This window comes from Culex pipiens, chromosome 3 (genome assembly GCF_016801865.2).
Source record: "Culex pipiens pallens isolate TS chromosome 3, TS_CPP_V2, whole genome shotgun sequence".
In the NCBI taxonomy this organism is placed as follows: Eukaryota; Metazoa; Arthropoda; class Insecta; order Diptera; family Culicidae; genus Culex; species Culex pipiens.
In genome coordinates this window covers 135594288-135612643 of record NC_068939.1, presented here as the reverse complement: position 1 = coordinate 135612643, position 18356 = coordinate 135594288, and the positions used below count along the sequence as shown (strand labels likewise).

General features: G+C 36.1%; 1 protein-coding gene across 2 annotated transcripts in view; it reads right to left on the bottom strand.

Annotated features, from left to right (window-relative positions):
- The window catches only part of LOC120413811 (uncharacterized), an 87486-nt gene that overhangs the window by 10821 nt on the left and 58309 nt on the right, over positions 1 to 18356 (bottom strand). For both annotated transcript variants that reach the window (XM_039574767.2, XM_052709355.1), the window contains exon 3: positions 5369 to 5503. In XM_039574767.2, the coding sequence (XP_039430701.1) occupies positions 5369 to 5503 (135 nt within the window). The remainder of the gene's footprint in view (positions 1 to 5368; positions 5504 to 18356) is intronic.

The window sequence follows — 18356 nt, the reverse complement described above, 5'->3', positions numbered from 1 at the left end:
AATTGTCAAACTAACGGACCAAACAATGCAACAATCTGATTTTAACAAATAGACAAATTCTGTTGTAAATTATGCTATAGACAATACTTACGGGGTGAATTAAAACTTTACACCGATAATTCCCCCAGTTTTAAAGATACTAAAATATCTGTAGCAAAAATCTTTGTGCCAAAAGCTGTGGTTAATGTAAGAAAAAGAGCAAAGAAGTTCAAAAAATAACTGAATATACGCTGGGTGCTGAATAGTTGTTCGCAAAACTATCTCAATTCTGAGCTGTCAAAGTGGAACCTATTTACTGTTCTGTTTGCACCCATTTACGTCCTGTTTGCACTCAACCACCACTATCTGGTTCTAGCGGGGGGAGCGGCGTGTGTGTGTGTTTTGGTAATTAATTACCGGGGTTCTGGTGCTCCCAGAGGGAGCAAGGGGGTCTAGTTGCCACCGAAAAATCGGTGACGAGGTGACCGGGCGGGATTCGATCCCTGATCGTCTGCTTGGAAGGCAGATCGCTTAACCATCAGGCTAAGTACCCGGACTAAAAAAAAATGTTGAAAAGTGTTACTTTTCGAAACAAGTGCCCATTTGAGTGCTGAAAAGTAGAACTTTTCAGTATTTATTTTGAAAAGTGTTGCTATTCGATTCTATTATTTTTGGTACAGAAAAGTAGGCTATTTCGTCGTTCAAGAATGACAGTAAAAGTAAGTAGTTTCACGACGGAATTGCAAAAATTTTTTTTTTGCAGGAATGAAAAATGTGTGGCTTTTGAGGACCAGAACTTGAGGTCAAGAAATCTTAAGATCATCATTTTGTTATGATTATTAATGGAAGTTGAATATGGAATATGATTGTATCCATCCAGAAGCTGTCTTTATTGTTTGATTCCGTTTGAAAGCCTTCTGGTTTAGTGAAAATCTTCTTTGTTTATTGGATCAGCTTCGCTAGAATTAGCGATGTTTTTTCGCTGGACCAGGAAGAGCTGCAGGATTCCAACATCAGGGAATTTGTCTACAGCTCTCGCCGCAGTTTTTCCTCTTCTGACCGATCGAAACTTGAAGGCACACTCAATTATTAAGCAAATAATGTCAAAATCAAGACAAAATAAAACATATAGGTACATTCAGCTCATGATTATAAAACAGCTCATTTATCAGTAAGAAAAAAGTCATGCTTGTGCTTGAACAGTCTCCTACTTTGTAATAGTAAACAAAGTGGGATCATTCGAAAATCACGTTACGCATTCTCTATATTCATCACCAGAATACAGCAATTCCCCACGAAAACAGCATGATTTGAAAAAAAAGTTCTCCGATCCGGCTCATAATTTTTTTTTGGGGGATCCTTGGCCAAAATAATTAGACCCGTATTTTTTTGTTTGGTCATTAGGGTGACCTACGCCGTGTTAGGGTGGTTCGAAAAATGGCAATTTTTGTCGATTTTCGCAAAAACCACTTTTTTCAAAAAGTCATATCTCCGCGCCATTTCATCCGATTTTAGCTGTCCTAGACGCAAAAGAAAGGTGATTAGTTTGGCTTTTTGGGAAAAATAGTAAGAAGTTTCAAAAATCTAGCTTAACATTTGAAAAGTTCGTATGAAAACTTAAAATGCTGTTTTGAAGGTCTCGGGACCAAAGAGCCTATGTCTGAAAATATTTTTATCGGATGATTAGTTTGGCTATTTGGGAAAAATAGTAAGAAGTTTCAAAAATCTAGCTTAATATTTGAAAAGGTTGAATGAAAACATAAAATGCTGTTTTGAAGGTCTCGGGACCAAAGAACCTATGTCTGAAAATATTTTTATCGGATTCCTCGGAAAATTTCACATAACATATCAAAAAATGGTGAAGTTATGTTTTCGATACTCTGAGATACGATTTTTTGAAAATAAAACTGGATTTTTCGACGCGCCACGCGCAAAAATGGAAAAATGACGAAAACGGGAAAAAATCGACTTTTTTCACTAAAACTGCGATAACTTTAAAATTTCAGCGATGTTATGTATAATCAACAGGACTCAGAGCTAGTGCGTCCATCCCGGGAATTGCCGGGACGAAATTCCCGATTTTTTCCAAAACCGGGAATTCCAGAATCCCGGGATTTTTCATATTTTATCCCGGGATTTCCCGAAATAGAGAAAAAAACTTATTTTGGTTTGGAAATTCTGATTAGGATGTAGAAATAGATGAACATTTGATTAATTAATAATCGATAATTATTATAAAGCATTCAAAATTTGTACTCGACATATATCAGCAATAATTTGGCATATTATGGAAATTGTTAAAATTTTAGTTTAGAAATTCAAAAATTTTCTAGCGCTTTAAATATTTTATATTCTTTTCAAAGACTGGGTATTAATTATTCTAAATTTGAAAAAATATCATATTTAACTATTTTTCATCAAACACCGCCGCCTGGAGAAAATCAGGACAAAGGTAACAAAGTAATATAGCTGCTTGAGCCATTTAAAAAAAACGATTTTTCTCCTATACCAGACTTTTGTCTTGATTTTCCCCAGTTGGCAGTAGTGATTAAAAGAATATTTGTAAAATAAGTTTTAAATAAAACATGAAGTTCTTAATTTATCTAAAATTTAACATTAGCTTCTATCTCTTAATTGGTGTTGCTGCAGTTTTTTTTTTAAATTTAAAAAAAATTAAGCTTTTTCAAGTGATGTCAAATAGTTAAAAATAAATAAAATATATTTAAAAGAGACTTATTTAATTTAAATCACCATGATTTATTTGATATGTTTCATTTAAAATCCAAAGCAAAACAAAGAACAAACACAAAATCAATTTTATATTTCTTTTAAGCTGTCTCAAAACTGCGGTACTGATGTGCTGTGATAGTATTGAGCTAATTCTTTGATTTTAAACATGAAAACAACAACAAATAAAACAAACATATTAATTTTCTGACAATTTCAAAAAAATCCCGGGATCCAAAAAATATTTTTCCCGTTTTCCGGTAAATTTCAAACCCGGGAAAATTGGACGCCCTACTCAGAGCCATGATTTTTTTTAAATTAGTTAATAGGATTTCGTTAATTTGATCGAACTTTGGGAGGTATTAGACTATGGCAAATAAACTCGCACTTTTTGTGTTTGACAGTTTGCGGCAAACTCGCAAAATAAACCACGTTTCTGCAAACGAAGCAGGCAAACTGCCAAACTGTCAAAAAGTTTGTTTGTTTGTCTGTCATAGTCTAATTCGTCCTTGATATTTTAAGTTCGATCAATGTTTGCAACGGTCAAATTGCAAAATACCTTTTCAAAAGTCTCTTCTGAGAAATCTCAATAATTATGAAACATGACAAAACGGCAAGGCAAGCATGCATTATTCCACACAAGCTAGACATTATTCAGTACAGTTTTTAATCCCAGCAGCAGTGTGTCCTATATTTATGTTTTCACTGCTCCCAGCCTGCTGCAAAGAAACTGACTTCTGACTTTCATTGTTTAACGATGCATTATTTATGAAGGTGAGACACCTTTGCCGTCTGGGGTTGTAATACGACGCCGCTGCTATTTACGTTTCATAACGCGACGCCCAAGGATCGTAAAAAATGAAGCTGAATTTAGTCTCATCATATCGCGATGAATGCAGGAGATTTTTGAAAACTGTTCAAAATAGATGTGTAGATTTTGCTGTAGTTTTTAGATTCTAATTGTTACTTTCTAAAAAACTAAACTCGAAACATTTTCTCTTAAGATACAAAGGGTGAATTTTCCTCTGATAAGACTGTGAAGCTTTTCATTCCAATGAATACAGCTGGAGGTAATAATCCAAATGACTCCATTCGTTGTATCATCTTTAACGAGGGGCCATGTTTCGACTGCATTCGAGGGCATTTCTAATGATTCTGCGGCTACACATTCTTATTTCCTTGGTAGTGACTAATTGGGCACTTTTATCCCTTTATTAATCATGTTCTTCGAAAAAAAACCTTCTTTTTCGAAGATGACATGTTTCTGATTTGTAATTTAATCTTGTACAAAACATATTTCGTGTAAATTGTTTTTCCTTTGAATTTTTACACCAAAGGAAAAATATAACTGTTTTCACATTGATATATTTATTTAGTATCATATTTCCACCCCAAGCCCAGATTGCCCGAGGTAATGGATTGCCAAAAATAGGAAAGATTGAGAATAACAAACATCACACACGCAAATCGCTTTCCACTTAGGAAAACGAAACTTCTTTTGATGTTCTCATGCTGTACAATTGAGAAAACTTGGCGATAGATAGATTGAGATGCAATACGATATCACCTTTATATAGGGGATTTAGGGGTTAAGTTGTTTTTTTTTTAAATTGTACAAAGTTGAAACTTGTTCAAAATTTAAGTCTGCTTTTCATGTTTTTTTAAATAACTCCGTTCTAAGTAATATAAAATAAAATAGTTTCATGATACGCTTTGACGTTGAATTATTTGTTGACATTTTCACAGAAGACTCCTCAAAAGAAACAACAAACCGTACCCATCCCGCGGGAAGCCATCACCTGGAGGCGCTCCTCCCCCCAACGAGGATGGTGGTTGGAGTGACAGGTTTGTTTGCTGTGTGGTTGGAAGGTGATACCTTCCCAACTTGAAGAAGGCAGCCAGTGTAACTCTTCGCACGTGCCGTTTCCTATCACCAGCAAGTTTTGAGACAATTATTGTCGCGCAGTCAAAAGGGCGGCAAAAGAAGCGTGATAATGGCTTCAACGTTCGGAATTTTATGTGTATTTTTGTGTTATTTCTTGAATGGGATACCATGATGTAGTAACTAACTGTTGTGAAAATGATGTTTTGATAAAAGCATTTTTTTGTAGATTTTTAATCTAGTGGACATTAATTTTTCTGCCAAAATTGCATTTGAATAAGCTGAAAACTAAACATATCAAATGATTTTTTTGTTGAAAACCTACCAAGATGCTGACAAGATCTATTTAATTTTTGAATTTGGTATCCTTGACGCATGCCAGGTGTAAACTCTAAGCTGCGAGATTGCTAAAATGGATCTCGAAATAAAGTTTCGATCCAATGAGTACCAATATGACTGATGAGAGCCAGAAATATATTTGGTTCTGAATTTCATAAAGCTGAAATGGCCAACCAGTTGCTCTTAACAAAATAAAATGTTCATTTTTGCGACAGTTCCTCAATGTGTGAATTCCAGCTCAACACAACACCCAGAATGACGCAAATGATTGACCCCGATATGACACATGTGCCAGCAGTGAGGTGCAATTGTGACCAACTGCAACAGAGCAGCCAGGTGGCATACTGTCAATTGGATAGTGAAAATAGTAGCTGCACATTGTCGGGATGCAGAATTCCAATCAACATGCTCCACCTCTACCTTTCTCTCTCTCTCTCTTACCTGTCTGGTGTTTTCCCGCATCTGCCTTCGTGCCATTTCCAAGATAATTCGCTGCCGCAGCACATCCAGCGGGTTCACTATCGATAGTGACGGTTTTGTCCTTTTGGCGGGTGCCACCAGGCTATTGTCTTGTGGCTGAAACAGAGAACAGAGCAGAGAAAACAGCGGGTGTTGAGTATTAGTTGGGTTGGTTGCAGCCAGCGGTGCCTGATGAAGGTGTCTACGGTGGGCCCGAGATATCTAGAGTTATTTTTAATAGCTTGCCGCACCTTTTCAAAAAAAAAAAAAAAGCTCTAGATATTTATGTAGAATTTCTGTAAAGGTAAAATGTTTGCTGTTTACCTTCAGGCTATTAGTGCTTCGAAACTATTTGAGGCGAAACTTGGTGTGTTAAAAGGTATTTTGAAGGGTTAGTGATTTTTTACAATTTTGTGGACAGCGTGAAATTCGTAAAATTTGAAGATTTCCGTGAAACCCCATGAAATTGATAAATTTTCTCTAATCTATTCTTTGAAATAACAACATAATCAATAATTATTCTATAAAAACTTTTTAAGTGAATTTAATATGTTTTCAATTGAAAAGCGTGATATGAACCATTTGAAGAATTGTTAGCAAAACATACATTTACATAAATTGTGACTAAATTGACAAAGAAGTGAATGCTGTAAATGCTTAAATCATGTAAACAAAAATCACTCAAAGAAAAAACATATTCTCGGAACCATCATGGTGTCACATGAAAGGAAACATTCAATTCAATTCGGTTTTATTGGTGAATAATCAAGATACAATGAGTTATTTTGAAGTGCATAACAGAGTTTTGGAGTTCCTTTCAGCTGTGTGTTGCATCATAATCCATTTTGGAACAATTATTTCTTTAACTAAGGCACTAGCAAGAGTAAGAAAAATTAAAAAAAAACTTACAGAAATTGCAAAGGAAAGGGGATAGAGGAAGAGAAAGCTTATATCTAGATCACAGAATATTTATCCTTTGTAGATGTGTTTGATCATCAGTTCCCTAAGGGCCAGGAATTGTTCCGCCTTGTTCCGGCAGCTCCAAAACCGCGTCATCATCTCCCCCGCGAGAGCAAAGAACTCCGGCTGGGTGAAGAGATCTTCCCCGGTGACTTCTTGCTGGGCCGTAATGCCATTGCCGGCAGCGACCACGCTGGCGAACGAACGCCCTCAACCAGGAGGGAACGCTGAGTTTTGCTCTGGAACCGTAAGCTGTCCAGCTGCAGGAACGGCTGCGCTCGTACTTCGCTGAGGAGGGTGGGACGCTGCTGCTTTCTTCTTTCTCTTTTCCTGCTCCTCGAGGTAGGCCTTGCGCGCGATGCATCCGCGGTAATTGCCGGTATGGTTGCCGTCACAGTTCGCGCACTTTAAGCGCGGCTTGGTTTGTTCTGCCTTGTCCCCCAAGTCCGCCTTTCGTGGCAGTGCGCACGCCTCCGGCGTCCGAAAGGTGCTTCTTCAAGTCGGAAACTGGACGGTCTTAGTAACCCTGTAAGACGACCTTGACAAGGGGCTTCTCGGGGTTGAATGTGTAGAAGTTGAAGTTGCTACGCTTCAATTCTTCAAACACCAGGTCGAAATTCTTTTTATTCAGTGTGATCACTTGCACTGCCGACTTACCGATTTTCAGACAATATCCGAGGCCTTCCAGCAACTCGTCAACATCGTCCGCCAACGTGTCCAAAACAAAAATTGGAGGTGGTCTACGTTCCGCTGGAGAGTTGTTCTTTTTTGACGTCGGCACTTTTTTCCGTGCACAACCATCATCGTCGTCGTCGTCGTCGGTAGTGCTGCTACCGTCGGTGTTGTTGTTGTTGTTTTCTTCGTCGTCGCTCAGCATCTGGAACTCGTTCCTGATGGGGATGTTGGCGGATGTTGATGTGCCACTGGTCGTGGCACCGGAAGTACCGGAACGGGTTCGCACTGGTGATCTCGGAACATAACCGGGATGTAGTAACTTTTTGTCGATGCCTTCTGCGCTCACGCTCCCCTGCGCGATGGCGGCCGACACGGCGTTGGTTTGTTTTAGAGGTGGGCAAAACCGCTCTTTTTTAGGAGCCGCTCATTTTCGTTCGCTCATCAAAAAGAGCCGCTCTTTTGAACGGCTCTTTCGCTCTTTTTCAAAGTTTGGATGAAAAAGTTTTTTAGGAATCTTGTGATTTTATAAGTTATTTCATATTGGACTTTTATAAATTATTTGAAAAAAAAATAAAACTCAAAACGAGAAGATGCCCTTGAAAACCATAGGTCTTGGTGGTCTCTGTGTTAAAAATTCTACTCGAACCTAAACATTCGAGTAATTGATAGGCATCCAAAATTAAAACTAGGGAAAATTAAAACTAGGGAATTTCTGTAAGAATAGACCTAATGCTGATATTTTATTTGGAGAACTATCTGTGACCTCTTTTGTATATTCTGATTTAATCAATTAAGTCTATAAACTATAAACGCTAAAGTTTAATCGGACAAAAGAATTTTTTTTTTCAAAATCGGTTAACTATTCAGTAGATTTTTGGTAATATTTTACAACTTATGCAATTTGAAATACTCAAATTTGTATTCCGGTAAAACTTTATTATACAATCAGTTGTACAATGAAAAGATTTTTTCAGTTCGTTTAGAAAATAATTTACTTTTGGGATTAATTTTTATAAGCATTGAAATATTTGAAATTGCATTTGCAATTCTCAATAAAAAAAATTCAGTACTTCATTTTTTGGAAATTCAATAAATTATATTTACAACAAAAATCATGCCATCTTGAAACGGTTCTTCCAAAAGACCGAAGTTTAAAAAAGAACCGCGGTTCTTTTTTTGAGAGCCACGGTTCGTTCGCTCTTTTCAGTGAACCGGCTCTTTGAGCGGTTCGCTCTTTTTTTGCCCACCTCTAGTTTGTTTACCTTTTTGCACACGGCCGGTAGACGAACTTCGCGGGTTTTTCGAGGCCGCACTCGAACTGCCACGGCCACGGCCGGCCTTTGGCATGCTGGAGAAGCAAACTCGCGGGTAACCACAATCAGTAACGGCGAAAAAAATCGAAAAAATGATGGAGCACTGAGCACTTGTAGAACAAATCGTAGAGAATAGGAAAAAACCAGAAATTTTGTAGGGGCCACATTTTTATTATACTTTTTAACAGTTTCTACAGAGCAGACCTTAAATTAGTCATTTTAAATTGAAAAAATGAACAAAAACAGAAAATCGTGTCTACAGCAAAATCACCTCAATGGCGTATACATCATATCGCCGTAAAAGGGCAGTTGACTGCTGCTTGCTCTCGTGCGTACACGGAGGTGTGGAAGGAAACATCTATCATTTGATTCCAGTTATTGTCATAACAAAAAAAAAAAAAAAAAAAAAACTACAAATGTTGGCTATTTCAACCAAAACATGTTAGACTAGACTAAACAAGTATACTGTGGTGAATTTTTCGAAGGTTGCACAGATTTGTTCGCAAATCAGTTATAGTTATATTAGTCGCATATTAAAAAACAGTTCTATAAATCAGAATCCACATGCCCTACATTTTGCTTTAACATTTATGAACCCATCCATAAACCACGTGGAAACGTCTTTTTTTTGTAAATTAGGAAAAGCTTCAAATGTGGTCCGAAAAATCAGGGGGCAAAAATTTTTTTTTTCAATTAACTTGAAAATTACAATGTAACTTGAAGTCCAAATAACTGAAAACAATCTAAAATGCCTTATTTTGCATTTAGAATGTTTTGGCTCGTACAAAAATATGTTGATTTTTTATGGAATTCCAATGTACATCACCGCAAAAACATTCTTTTCTCGCAAAAATAAAATTTTCGTCAATATTTTGAAATTTTGGAAACTTAAGATTGCAAAACAGATGTGTAGTGTAATCAGCGCCATACCTAGGGGTTGGCGCAGTTGGCAACCGTCAAGGGTGCCAGTATTCCATGTTCCCTGGGCATTTTTTGAAAAAAGTCAGTTTTTTAGAAAATTTGCTCAGAAAAAATAAAAAATCTCAAAATTTCAGGTGGCCTTTATCAACAGGAGTTATAAGACGGGAGCGTGAACGTTCGTTTTGGTAGTGTGCCATGAAAAACCAACAAAAGGTGGCCTAAGTAATACAGTATGAGCTAATTATGTTTAAGAGCGAGTCCACGAACAGGGCATACCCCTTTGTATGGTCGTCGTTTGGACCTCACCAATCTGCCTGAAATTTTCAGGGTTTGTTTGAACATATAAAACTAGCATCTGGCCAAAATATGAGCACTCTAGGTCAACGGGAAGTGGGGCAAATCGGGACACAAAGTTTGAAGGTTCAAAAACGTCAAAAATCGTAAAAAGGCTGTAACTCGGGCAAAATTGAATTTAATTTCAAAATTCAAAATACATCTAAAAGGGCTAAAAAAATGCAACAAAATGCAGTGTAGAACATCCCGATTGGTTAAATCTAAAGGGAGTTCTAAAGGGAGTCCAAGGATACTAGATGACATCAGAAAAAAGCAGCTTAATACCGAGTTGATATCTGGATGGAACACTTTTTTATTTGAGTTTGAAAATTATGCTATTTTTTCACTAAAATGCCAATAACTCCCTTTAGATTTAACCAATCGGGATGTTCTACACTGCATTTTGTTGCATTTTTTTTAGCCCTTTCAGATGTATTTTGAATTTTGAAATTAAATTGAATTTTGCCCAAGTTACACCCATTTACGATTTTTGACGTTTTTGAATCTTTAAACTTTGTGTCCCGATTGGCCCCACTTCCCGTTGACCTAGAGTGCTCATATTTTGGCCAGATGCTAGTTTTATATGTACAAACAACTCCTGAAAATTTCAGGCAGATTGGTGAGATCGATGCGAGATGGGTATGCTTTGCTCGTGGACTCGCTCTTAAAAAACAGATGCGATATAGCCCCACCTCAGTTTAGGCTTAAGTTTTGCTTAATATTGTATGCCAATAATGAAACCTAAAAATAGTTTAGACGAAAATCTTCAGCGGAAAATTTCCTACAAGATGCATATATTGGGACCATCCATAAACCACGTGGACACTTTAGGGGGGGGGGGGGGGGTATGGCGATTGTCCACGATCCATACAAAAAAGATTTTTTTTGTATGGACAATTGTCCACGAAGGGGGGGGGGGGTAAAAGATTCCCAAAAAAGTGTCCACGTGGTTTATGGATGGTCCCATTCTTACAGATGAGGACAGTTTTTTGTTCAATACCGAGGGAAAAGATTGAAAAAAGTATGGCCAAACTTGTATTTTTCGACGTAAAAACTACCGGGAAAGTGACAACAAGGTTTTAAATGGCCAAATCGATACATTAACTTGTTTATTGGATCACAGACCGTCATTTTATGGAATAGACTATTTGAAATCATAAGATTTTTAATTTTTTGTGAGCAGATTTCCTGAAATTGTCGAAAAAACTGACTTTTTTCAAAAAAAAAAAAAAAAAACAAGGGAATGATTTTGATTTTAAATTTAGTCAAGCCATTAATAAATTCAAGGTATTGAGATAAATTGGAATACTTTTTTTTTACCATAAATGTAAAAATAGGCATTTTATGTAATTTTACATTTTTTTAAGTGGTACATTTTCTAAATAATATTACAAATTTGGAAAATTTAGCTCGTCATATGTATGAAAAATCAGAGAAAATCTATAAATAAATTAACAAAACAATATACTTAAACCTACATTACAATTTTTTTACATCTTTTTATATGAACTTTTTGAAGATAAACTTTGAAAAACTTTTATTTGAGGAGCGCTATGAAAATTTTCAAAAGTTTTTATTTTGAGACAAACAATGAAAAAACAATAATCAAATAATCAACAAATGGAAAATTCTTGCGAAAATTGCTCTGTGCCATATTGTGTCGTTTACCCTTCCATTGGGACGATACACATTTTTGCATGCTACGAAAATGTGGAAAAACGTATCGTAAAAAAAAGCTTTCGGGAAAACATAAGCACGTCGGAACGAAGCCGCAACTACTGTTTGTTATAATAGTGAAGGTGACACTATTGGTTTTCTGCTTCTTCTCATTAGTGTCACCCGAAGAGGAAGATTTCAGCTGAATACCGCTTTGACTGCAGGGGTAGGTATTATGAGAAAATGAAAATATTATGTTCGGTGAATACATTGCGGCGGTATGCTTTTGTGGAAGGATGAGATGTTTCATAAGATGGGTTTTGTTCTAGGGCATAAGATAAAGGAGAAGCACCTTTTTGCAGGTCTTGTTTGATGGAGTCAAAGCTCGTTTGATGATTCAATAACCTTCATATGCAAAAGGGAGCTCCAAACTTATTAATTTAACCTTGGATGGTTGGATGGATGAATTGTTTACTGAAACCTTTTCAAATGTTGTCCAGTTTGTTCAAATCCGTAATAAATTACAAGGAGAGTTCAATTGTTCAAAACAGGTGCTTCCTTCCTAGTTGAATAATTAACCGGTAGTTTCAAGGTGTCTACACTAATTGGTGAAACACTCATTAGCGACGTAACACTGTTCGGTTCAATGATTTCATTTAAATCCTTGGTGCAGGTGGTAAGCTTTGATTAATCTGGCATTCACCCAAATAAATCGTTGATTTAATCACTTCATGAGCTGCATGAATTGGGTTGCCAGTTAATAAGCAGTTATCTGCAAGGTTCAGACACAATGAAGCTAAGCATTTAACCTACTTTATGGTAACCAGCTTCAACGTAACAATAAACATGTAATATTTATGGATTATGCACCAACAAAGTATTTTAACCTCAGGAAAACATTCCAGACACTCTGCTTCGCACCTACGTCAGTCATGATTTATGTAGCTCCTTTCTTACTCCAATTCAAGGATTGGAGATTAAGGGGAACTCCACCACGCACTGCCAAGCCACAAATTGAACCAATTTACACCCTATCGACACTGCCATCAGATGGCAGTGCTGCCAGAGTAAACAAGCAAATAAACGACGACAGCGAGGTGCGGACATTATTTGAAATCATTCACGCGTAAATATTTGCCCACCAATCGATGTAACACGCTGAAGCATGTGACAACTGCGACCTGATGACCGCTGAAGGTGGCCTCTTGCCATGTGGCGTTTGAAGTAGTGAAAGTTGAGCCAACACGAAAAATATATTTTGAGGCATCTTTTCAATGGCTTGATATTTTTGATGAATTAATTATACTCAAGTGCACTGCACCAAAGTGAAGCGATGTTCAAACAAAAATTTATTACGTAAATACACATTACGTTGCCAAAAATGCTTGCATAATTGAGACAAATAATGAACATTTGACAAATTTTACCTCTTTCTCAAAAGTTCTCATCAAAAGACCATCAAAATATCCTCAAATCATCACCATCACCTTTCCAAATAAGGTGCTTTCACTAAATGACCTCAGCCCACCTGCGTCAATCCTCCTGTGTCAACAGACCACGTTTTTTGGCGGTGAATCGCGTCAACCGTTGTCGGCACACGGCGTTTTCGAATCTCTTCGCGTGGCCCGTGACCTCGCGTCGCCGTCCCGAAACGACGGGGATGTGCAAATATTTAATCTTCCCTGGTCGGTGTGGATTAAAACCCTCTCCAGGGTAGACGGAGGAGGCCACTCAAAGGAATAAACACCCACCGATCTTTAAGCTGTTTGACTTTGAACTTAGCTGATGGTTTTATTTGGTCGCTTTTTGGAAGTTTTAATGGGGTTTTATTCTTCATAGTTTAATTAATATTCATTTTAGTTTTCTATTTTAAATAATTTAAGTTTTAACACATGGGTTATTCTTCACTGAGATGGCATAAGAGAGTATTACTCTTAACATGTTTATATTTTTTTTATTAAATTACGTGTTGTGTTACTTTGCAGAATTTCGAGCGTAAAAAAAATTCTGCCGGAAATATAAAAAAAATAATATTGAAATAACAAGCCATAGTTTCAACATTTGCATGGAAAAGGTGTTGTAATAGTAGTTTATGCAACAAGTTGCAAAAAGAGGATTTTTTCAGCACGAGTCGTACATTTATCCAACGAGGTTCACCGAGTTGGATAAATACGAAGAGTGCTGAAAAAATCAAGTTTTGCAACGAGTTCTATACAACATTTTTTGTAATTCCGATAAACACCCTTTGAGTGAAATTTTAAGTAAAATTTTCATGTTTTTTGTCAATAAATCGATTAAATCAAAAAAATGTTGAAAAGTGTTACTTTTCGAAACAAGTGCTGAAAAGTTCAACTTTTCAGCACCCATTTCAGTGCTGATAAGTAGAACTTTTCAGCATTTATTTTGAAAAGTGTTGCTATTCGATTCTGTTATTTTTGGTACAGAAAAGTAGGCTATTTCGTCGTTCAAGAATGACAGGTAAAGTAAGTAGTTTCACGACGGAATTGCAAAAAATGCATTTTACACAAGTTCAGTTTTTTTTGTAATCATTCGTTTTCAAAAAATGTAAGATTTGTCGAAAACAAAAAAATATCGAAAAAAAACTTTAAGCGATAATAAACATCGAAAATTCAAAAGATTTTTTAAACAACCAAAACATACTAAAAATGATTCTGAACGAAGGAGAATGCATTTCAAATTGATTTCAACTGTTTGCACTTAAATTTCCGTTGAAATTTGAAAGTTTTATTAAAAACTTTAAATAAAATTTGTACCAGCCTTAGATGACACTGAGAAAAACACATTTCCACCAAATTAAAACTATCAATAAAATCTTGAAAAAGAAATTTAAACACTCTTCAAGACTCGAGACTGAAAAATTACTGAATTAATATAGAAATTGTCAAAAACCATCAAAAAAACATTTTTTTCAACATTTTTAGTTTTAAAACCACTGTAGCTTCACAAGGATTGGACTTAGGACAGTGGTCAATATGGAGACTTTTATGTAAAATTGTCTAGACAATCGATTCCCGTTTACGGTTTTTCAAAATTTTTACGTTAAGAGCACTTAAAAAACAGTTTCAGTAAATGATTTTTGTATTTTTTCAGGTGAGTTGCTCCATCCTGCATTTTCGTGAGTCTTTCTGTAACATCTAGGGCTATTTTCACAAAAAATTTGAACGAAAAAAAAGTCGTGGGCTCACCATCAAATTTGACTTTTAAACATAAAAATCAAAAAGCTCTTACAAGCGGCGTGTTTTTTTTCTTCCAGTGTATTTTTTTCGGAAAGCCCGTCAAATTTCCTACAAGTTTGTCCTTGACAACTTTTTGATACGATGCAACGGCTTCGAGATACAGCTATATTCAAATTACAAAACACAAAAATATTTAAAACACTTACGCCCTTCTCAAATGTCATTATTGAGTGAAACTGGCTCCATATACACAAAAACGGCTTGCTTAAGCGTAGGATAGCATGTCTACAAAGTTTCATTCAAATCGGAGAGGGACCGGTACAACCGATTCCCTATTTGACATGGAATTGCTCAAAAACATTGGTTTCTCCGCCTGAATTTTTGTGTTGAAAATTTGAACTTTTCAGCACTCAAATCAAGCAAAACATTGTAGATGGGCCAATCAAGAATTGTAAGTAAAGAATTTATCCTGCTCATTCTTCAAGTATACATTCACTGACATGAAAGAGTTGTTTTTTTTAAATAATTGCTGAAAAGTACTTTTGGCGATGAAAAGTAGGAAGTTCAGCCATTCGAGAATGAAAAATAGTTTTACAGCGGGATTGCTGAAATGGATTTTAAAATATATTTTTAAATTCTTTGTTTAGATTCTAAATCTAAACAAACATTCTAACCTGGGTGCAGAATACCCGAGCATGGGTAAATAACAAGGGAAATGCGTAATAATACCTTTCTCTGGTATCAATACCAAATTTTGGTATTCCTGAACCTTTTAAAATTTGTCTTAAGGATTATGCAAGAGCAAAATGTGGTATCATACCAATTTAAGGTATTGTTTTGATATTGCAAAATTGCAGAATTTGTCAATGGTCAAACACCACATATTGGTATTCTTTTGGTATTACAGTGTTTTATCAAATTCCTTTGAAACTATGGTAAAATTTTGACCAATTTTGACAAAATAATTAATTTTGCGCTAAAATGATGTCTCAAAGCAAATGCTTTAATTGAAAACCGGAAATTTCAAACTTGATTTTACACATTTTTGATATACCCCCTACAGAAATGACTTGAAATTGTAGAAAATTTTCTAAGTCAGGATGCCACATTTTGATAATATTTTGGTATTGAAAGGTTTCATCAATTTTCTGTGAAACTATGGACTTTTTTTTAAAATTTTGACGAGATAATTAATTTTGCGCTAAAATGACTTGAAACCCAAAAATGTTAAAGCGGATTTGAATTTTTTTTTTGTGATATACTCACTAATATTTCTTTCAAAAACGTTGAAATTTCTCTAAGTCGGGATAACCAAATACTTTGAAAAACGAGTCAATCAGCAGATTATTGAATTTTGGTGAATTTCAATCCAGTTTTATTTTAATAATACTTATTTTTCAATCTTGTTATTTTTCAGAAGCTTCAAGAACTTCAAGCACAGGCCGTTCATCAATGACAAATGCATTCGGTGTGGTGAAGAATATCACTAAGAACAACATGGAATCATCAGGTGAGTAGATTTGGCTGTTACATATGGATCATTTCCGTTTTTTCACTAACTGCAACTGCTGCACTAAAAATGGTATGAAAATACCAAATTTTTGTATTACTTGTGCAAAAACCAGCGACCAAAATGTGCTCTTGGTTGCCCAGTAATAGATGGTAAAATACCATGAAATCATACCAAAATCATGTTTGTGGAAGACCACAGGAATACCAAAATATGATTTTCCAAGGGCGCGGGAATACCTAAAAATAAAACCATGGCAATACCAAGTTTTGGTATTCAAGCAATTTGATTTTATTTTGTGGTATTATTTTACCTTTGGAATAACATGGTTTGTTATTGTTGTGCCCTTCCACATACAAGATTTTGGTATGATTTCATGGTATTTTACCATCTATTACTGGGCAACCAAGGGCACATTTTGGTCGCTGTTATTTGCACAAGTAATACAAAAATTTGGTATTCCCGTGTTATTTACCCCTGCTCGGGTAGTTGTCCGCAAAGCGGCCTCAATTTAGAACTGTCAAAGCGGAACCAATTTACTGTTTGAAAAATGATACCAAGAAGTGGCAAGTATTGTAATCGATCTAAGATTTATTTTTTCAGGAATAAAAAAGTCGAGGGCGTCGAGCTTTTCAGGTATTCGAAGTCAACAAATTTTTAGAAGAGGGATGGAATCGAGATTGTCATAATTTGTCGCTAACATTCAAATAAGCGCTATGCCTCACGCAAAACCTATGTTTATGAGGCTTTTTGAAATGTTAGCGAATTATCAATAGCTATGAATGGCACCAGCTAAATAATATTGAATAATCTTACTCCGATATTATCACTGCGCTTCAATGATACAAAATCACGGAACTTCCATTCGGTTGCTCTTCAGATTCATAAAATTCCACCCACTTCTGACGCAACTGTTCGTCACGTGGAAAACAAAGATTGACTTTTTTGGCCGCCCATAATTTAGTCTACGAACAAAAAAAACGCAAAGCACTTAATTTTTTAATTTTTCAGCGAAAACTTTCATATCATGAGGTCCAAAATGTTTCAAAACGAGTCACTTCAGCAGCAAAAAATATGTCACGCTTGAGCTTGAACAAAGCCTTCTACTTTGTTTATGTTTACAGCTGTAGTGCAGTTGTATTAGTAAGGAGCAGTGGGGATCATTCGGAAATCACGTTACGCATTCTGTCTTTTCAGCACCCAGATTCTAACTTGCTGCTCAAAAATGCCTAAAGCTTATGAACAAACAAATTTAAATTTTGACATTGTTTATCAGTAAACTTATGTGATTTTTCAGTATTTAACTTAAATTAAGAATAAATTTAAATGTAGATTTCATTGAGGTTTGCAGATTCGCGTTTTTATTGGATGAAAAGCTAATTTTAACAAAATGAAAAGAGAGTGAAACTGAACTTCAATTAAATCAAAGCATTTTATCACATGTTTTTGAAGTCGCCTCAAGATCGTTTTGGAATGCATGGCACAAACAATTTATGTCTTAAGTATCAAACCACAGTTTGCAAAGTGAAACGTGACTCGTTACTTAAATTTAAAACCTTGAGATAAATCATTTACCCTCCCCCCTCTCCTCACCCTATATTCTGCTGCAATCAAACCAAATCATACTTTGTTTAATTATTTCCAAAGCAATTAGACCTGGTGCCTGGTATGCAAATTTGCGCATCGCAAACAGAAAAGCTGGAACAACAGGAAGGGGCGAAGAAAAAAAAGTGGACTCCCAGGTGTTGGGGCCAGCTCTTACACCTTCAATTACACTCTCTTTGCTCACTTTCGACTTCTTGCCGTTGCTTATGGTGAAGAGAGTTTGAACGAGGGGGAAGTCCTCAGTCTGTGCAATCTAGACCAAGTGCTGAAAAATGCACTTGTTTGGAGTATTACTTTTACGTTGGGTACTGTGCAGTGGAGTTGCTGAAAGATTTTGATATTATCAAGGAAGTTAGATAGAGAATTTTACCCCGATTCGTATTAATTATCATAATATTTTTTTAAAGAATGCACTATATATTTGTTTAACTAATTAAATGTATTAACACAGGGAAAAAACTTTTTAATAGTCTCACAATCCAAATGAACCCTGTCTTACTGTACACCGTACACCGTACAGTAACAATCTGTACACCCTGAGAGGGGATTTGTTTGCACTTGGGAAATATCGAAGAGCCTTATAGACAGCTCGGTTTCGAAGAGGTCGGATTCTCCTCTGTTTACACTCGAAGTGAAGTGGGAGGCCCTCAGGTTTACAATTTTTGTGTAACTCTGTGGATTTGTGTGCGGGTGGGTGGGAAAGTGTTTCCCCCAAGTAGGGAAAGTTTAGTCTCAACCCTCCCGGAACCATCAGGACCGCAGGATGGATGAGGGCTCGGAGCAAGCGCAGCAGACCGAGC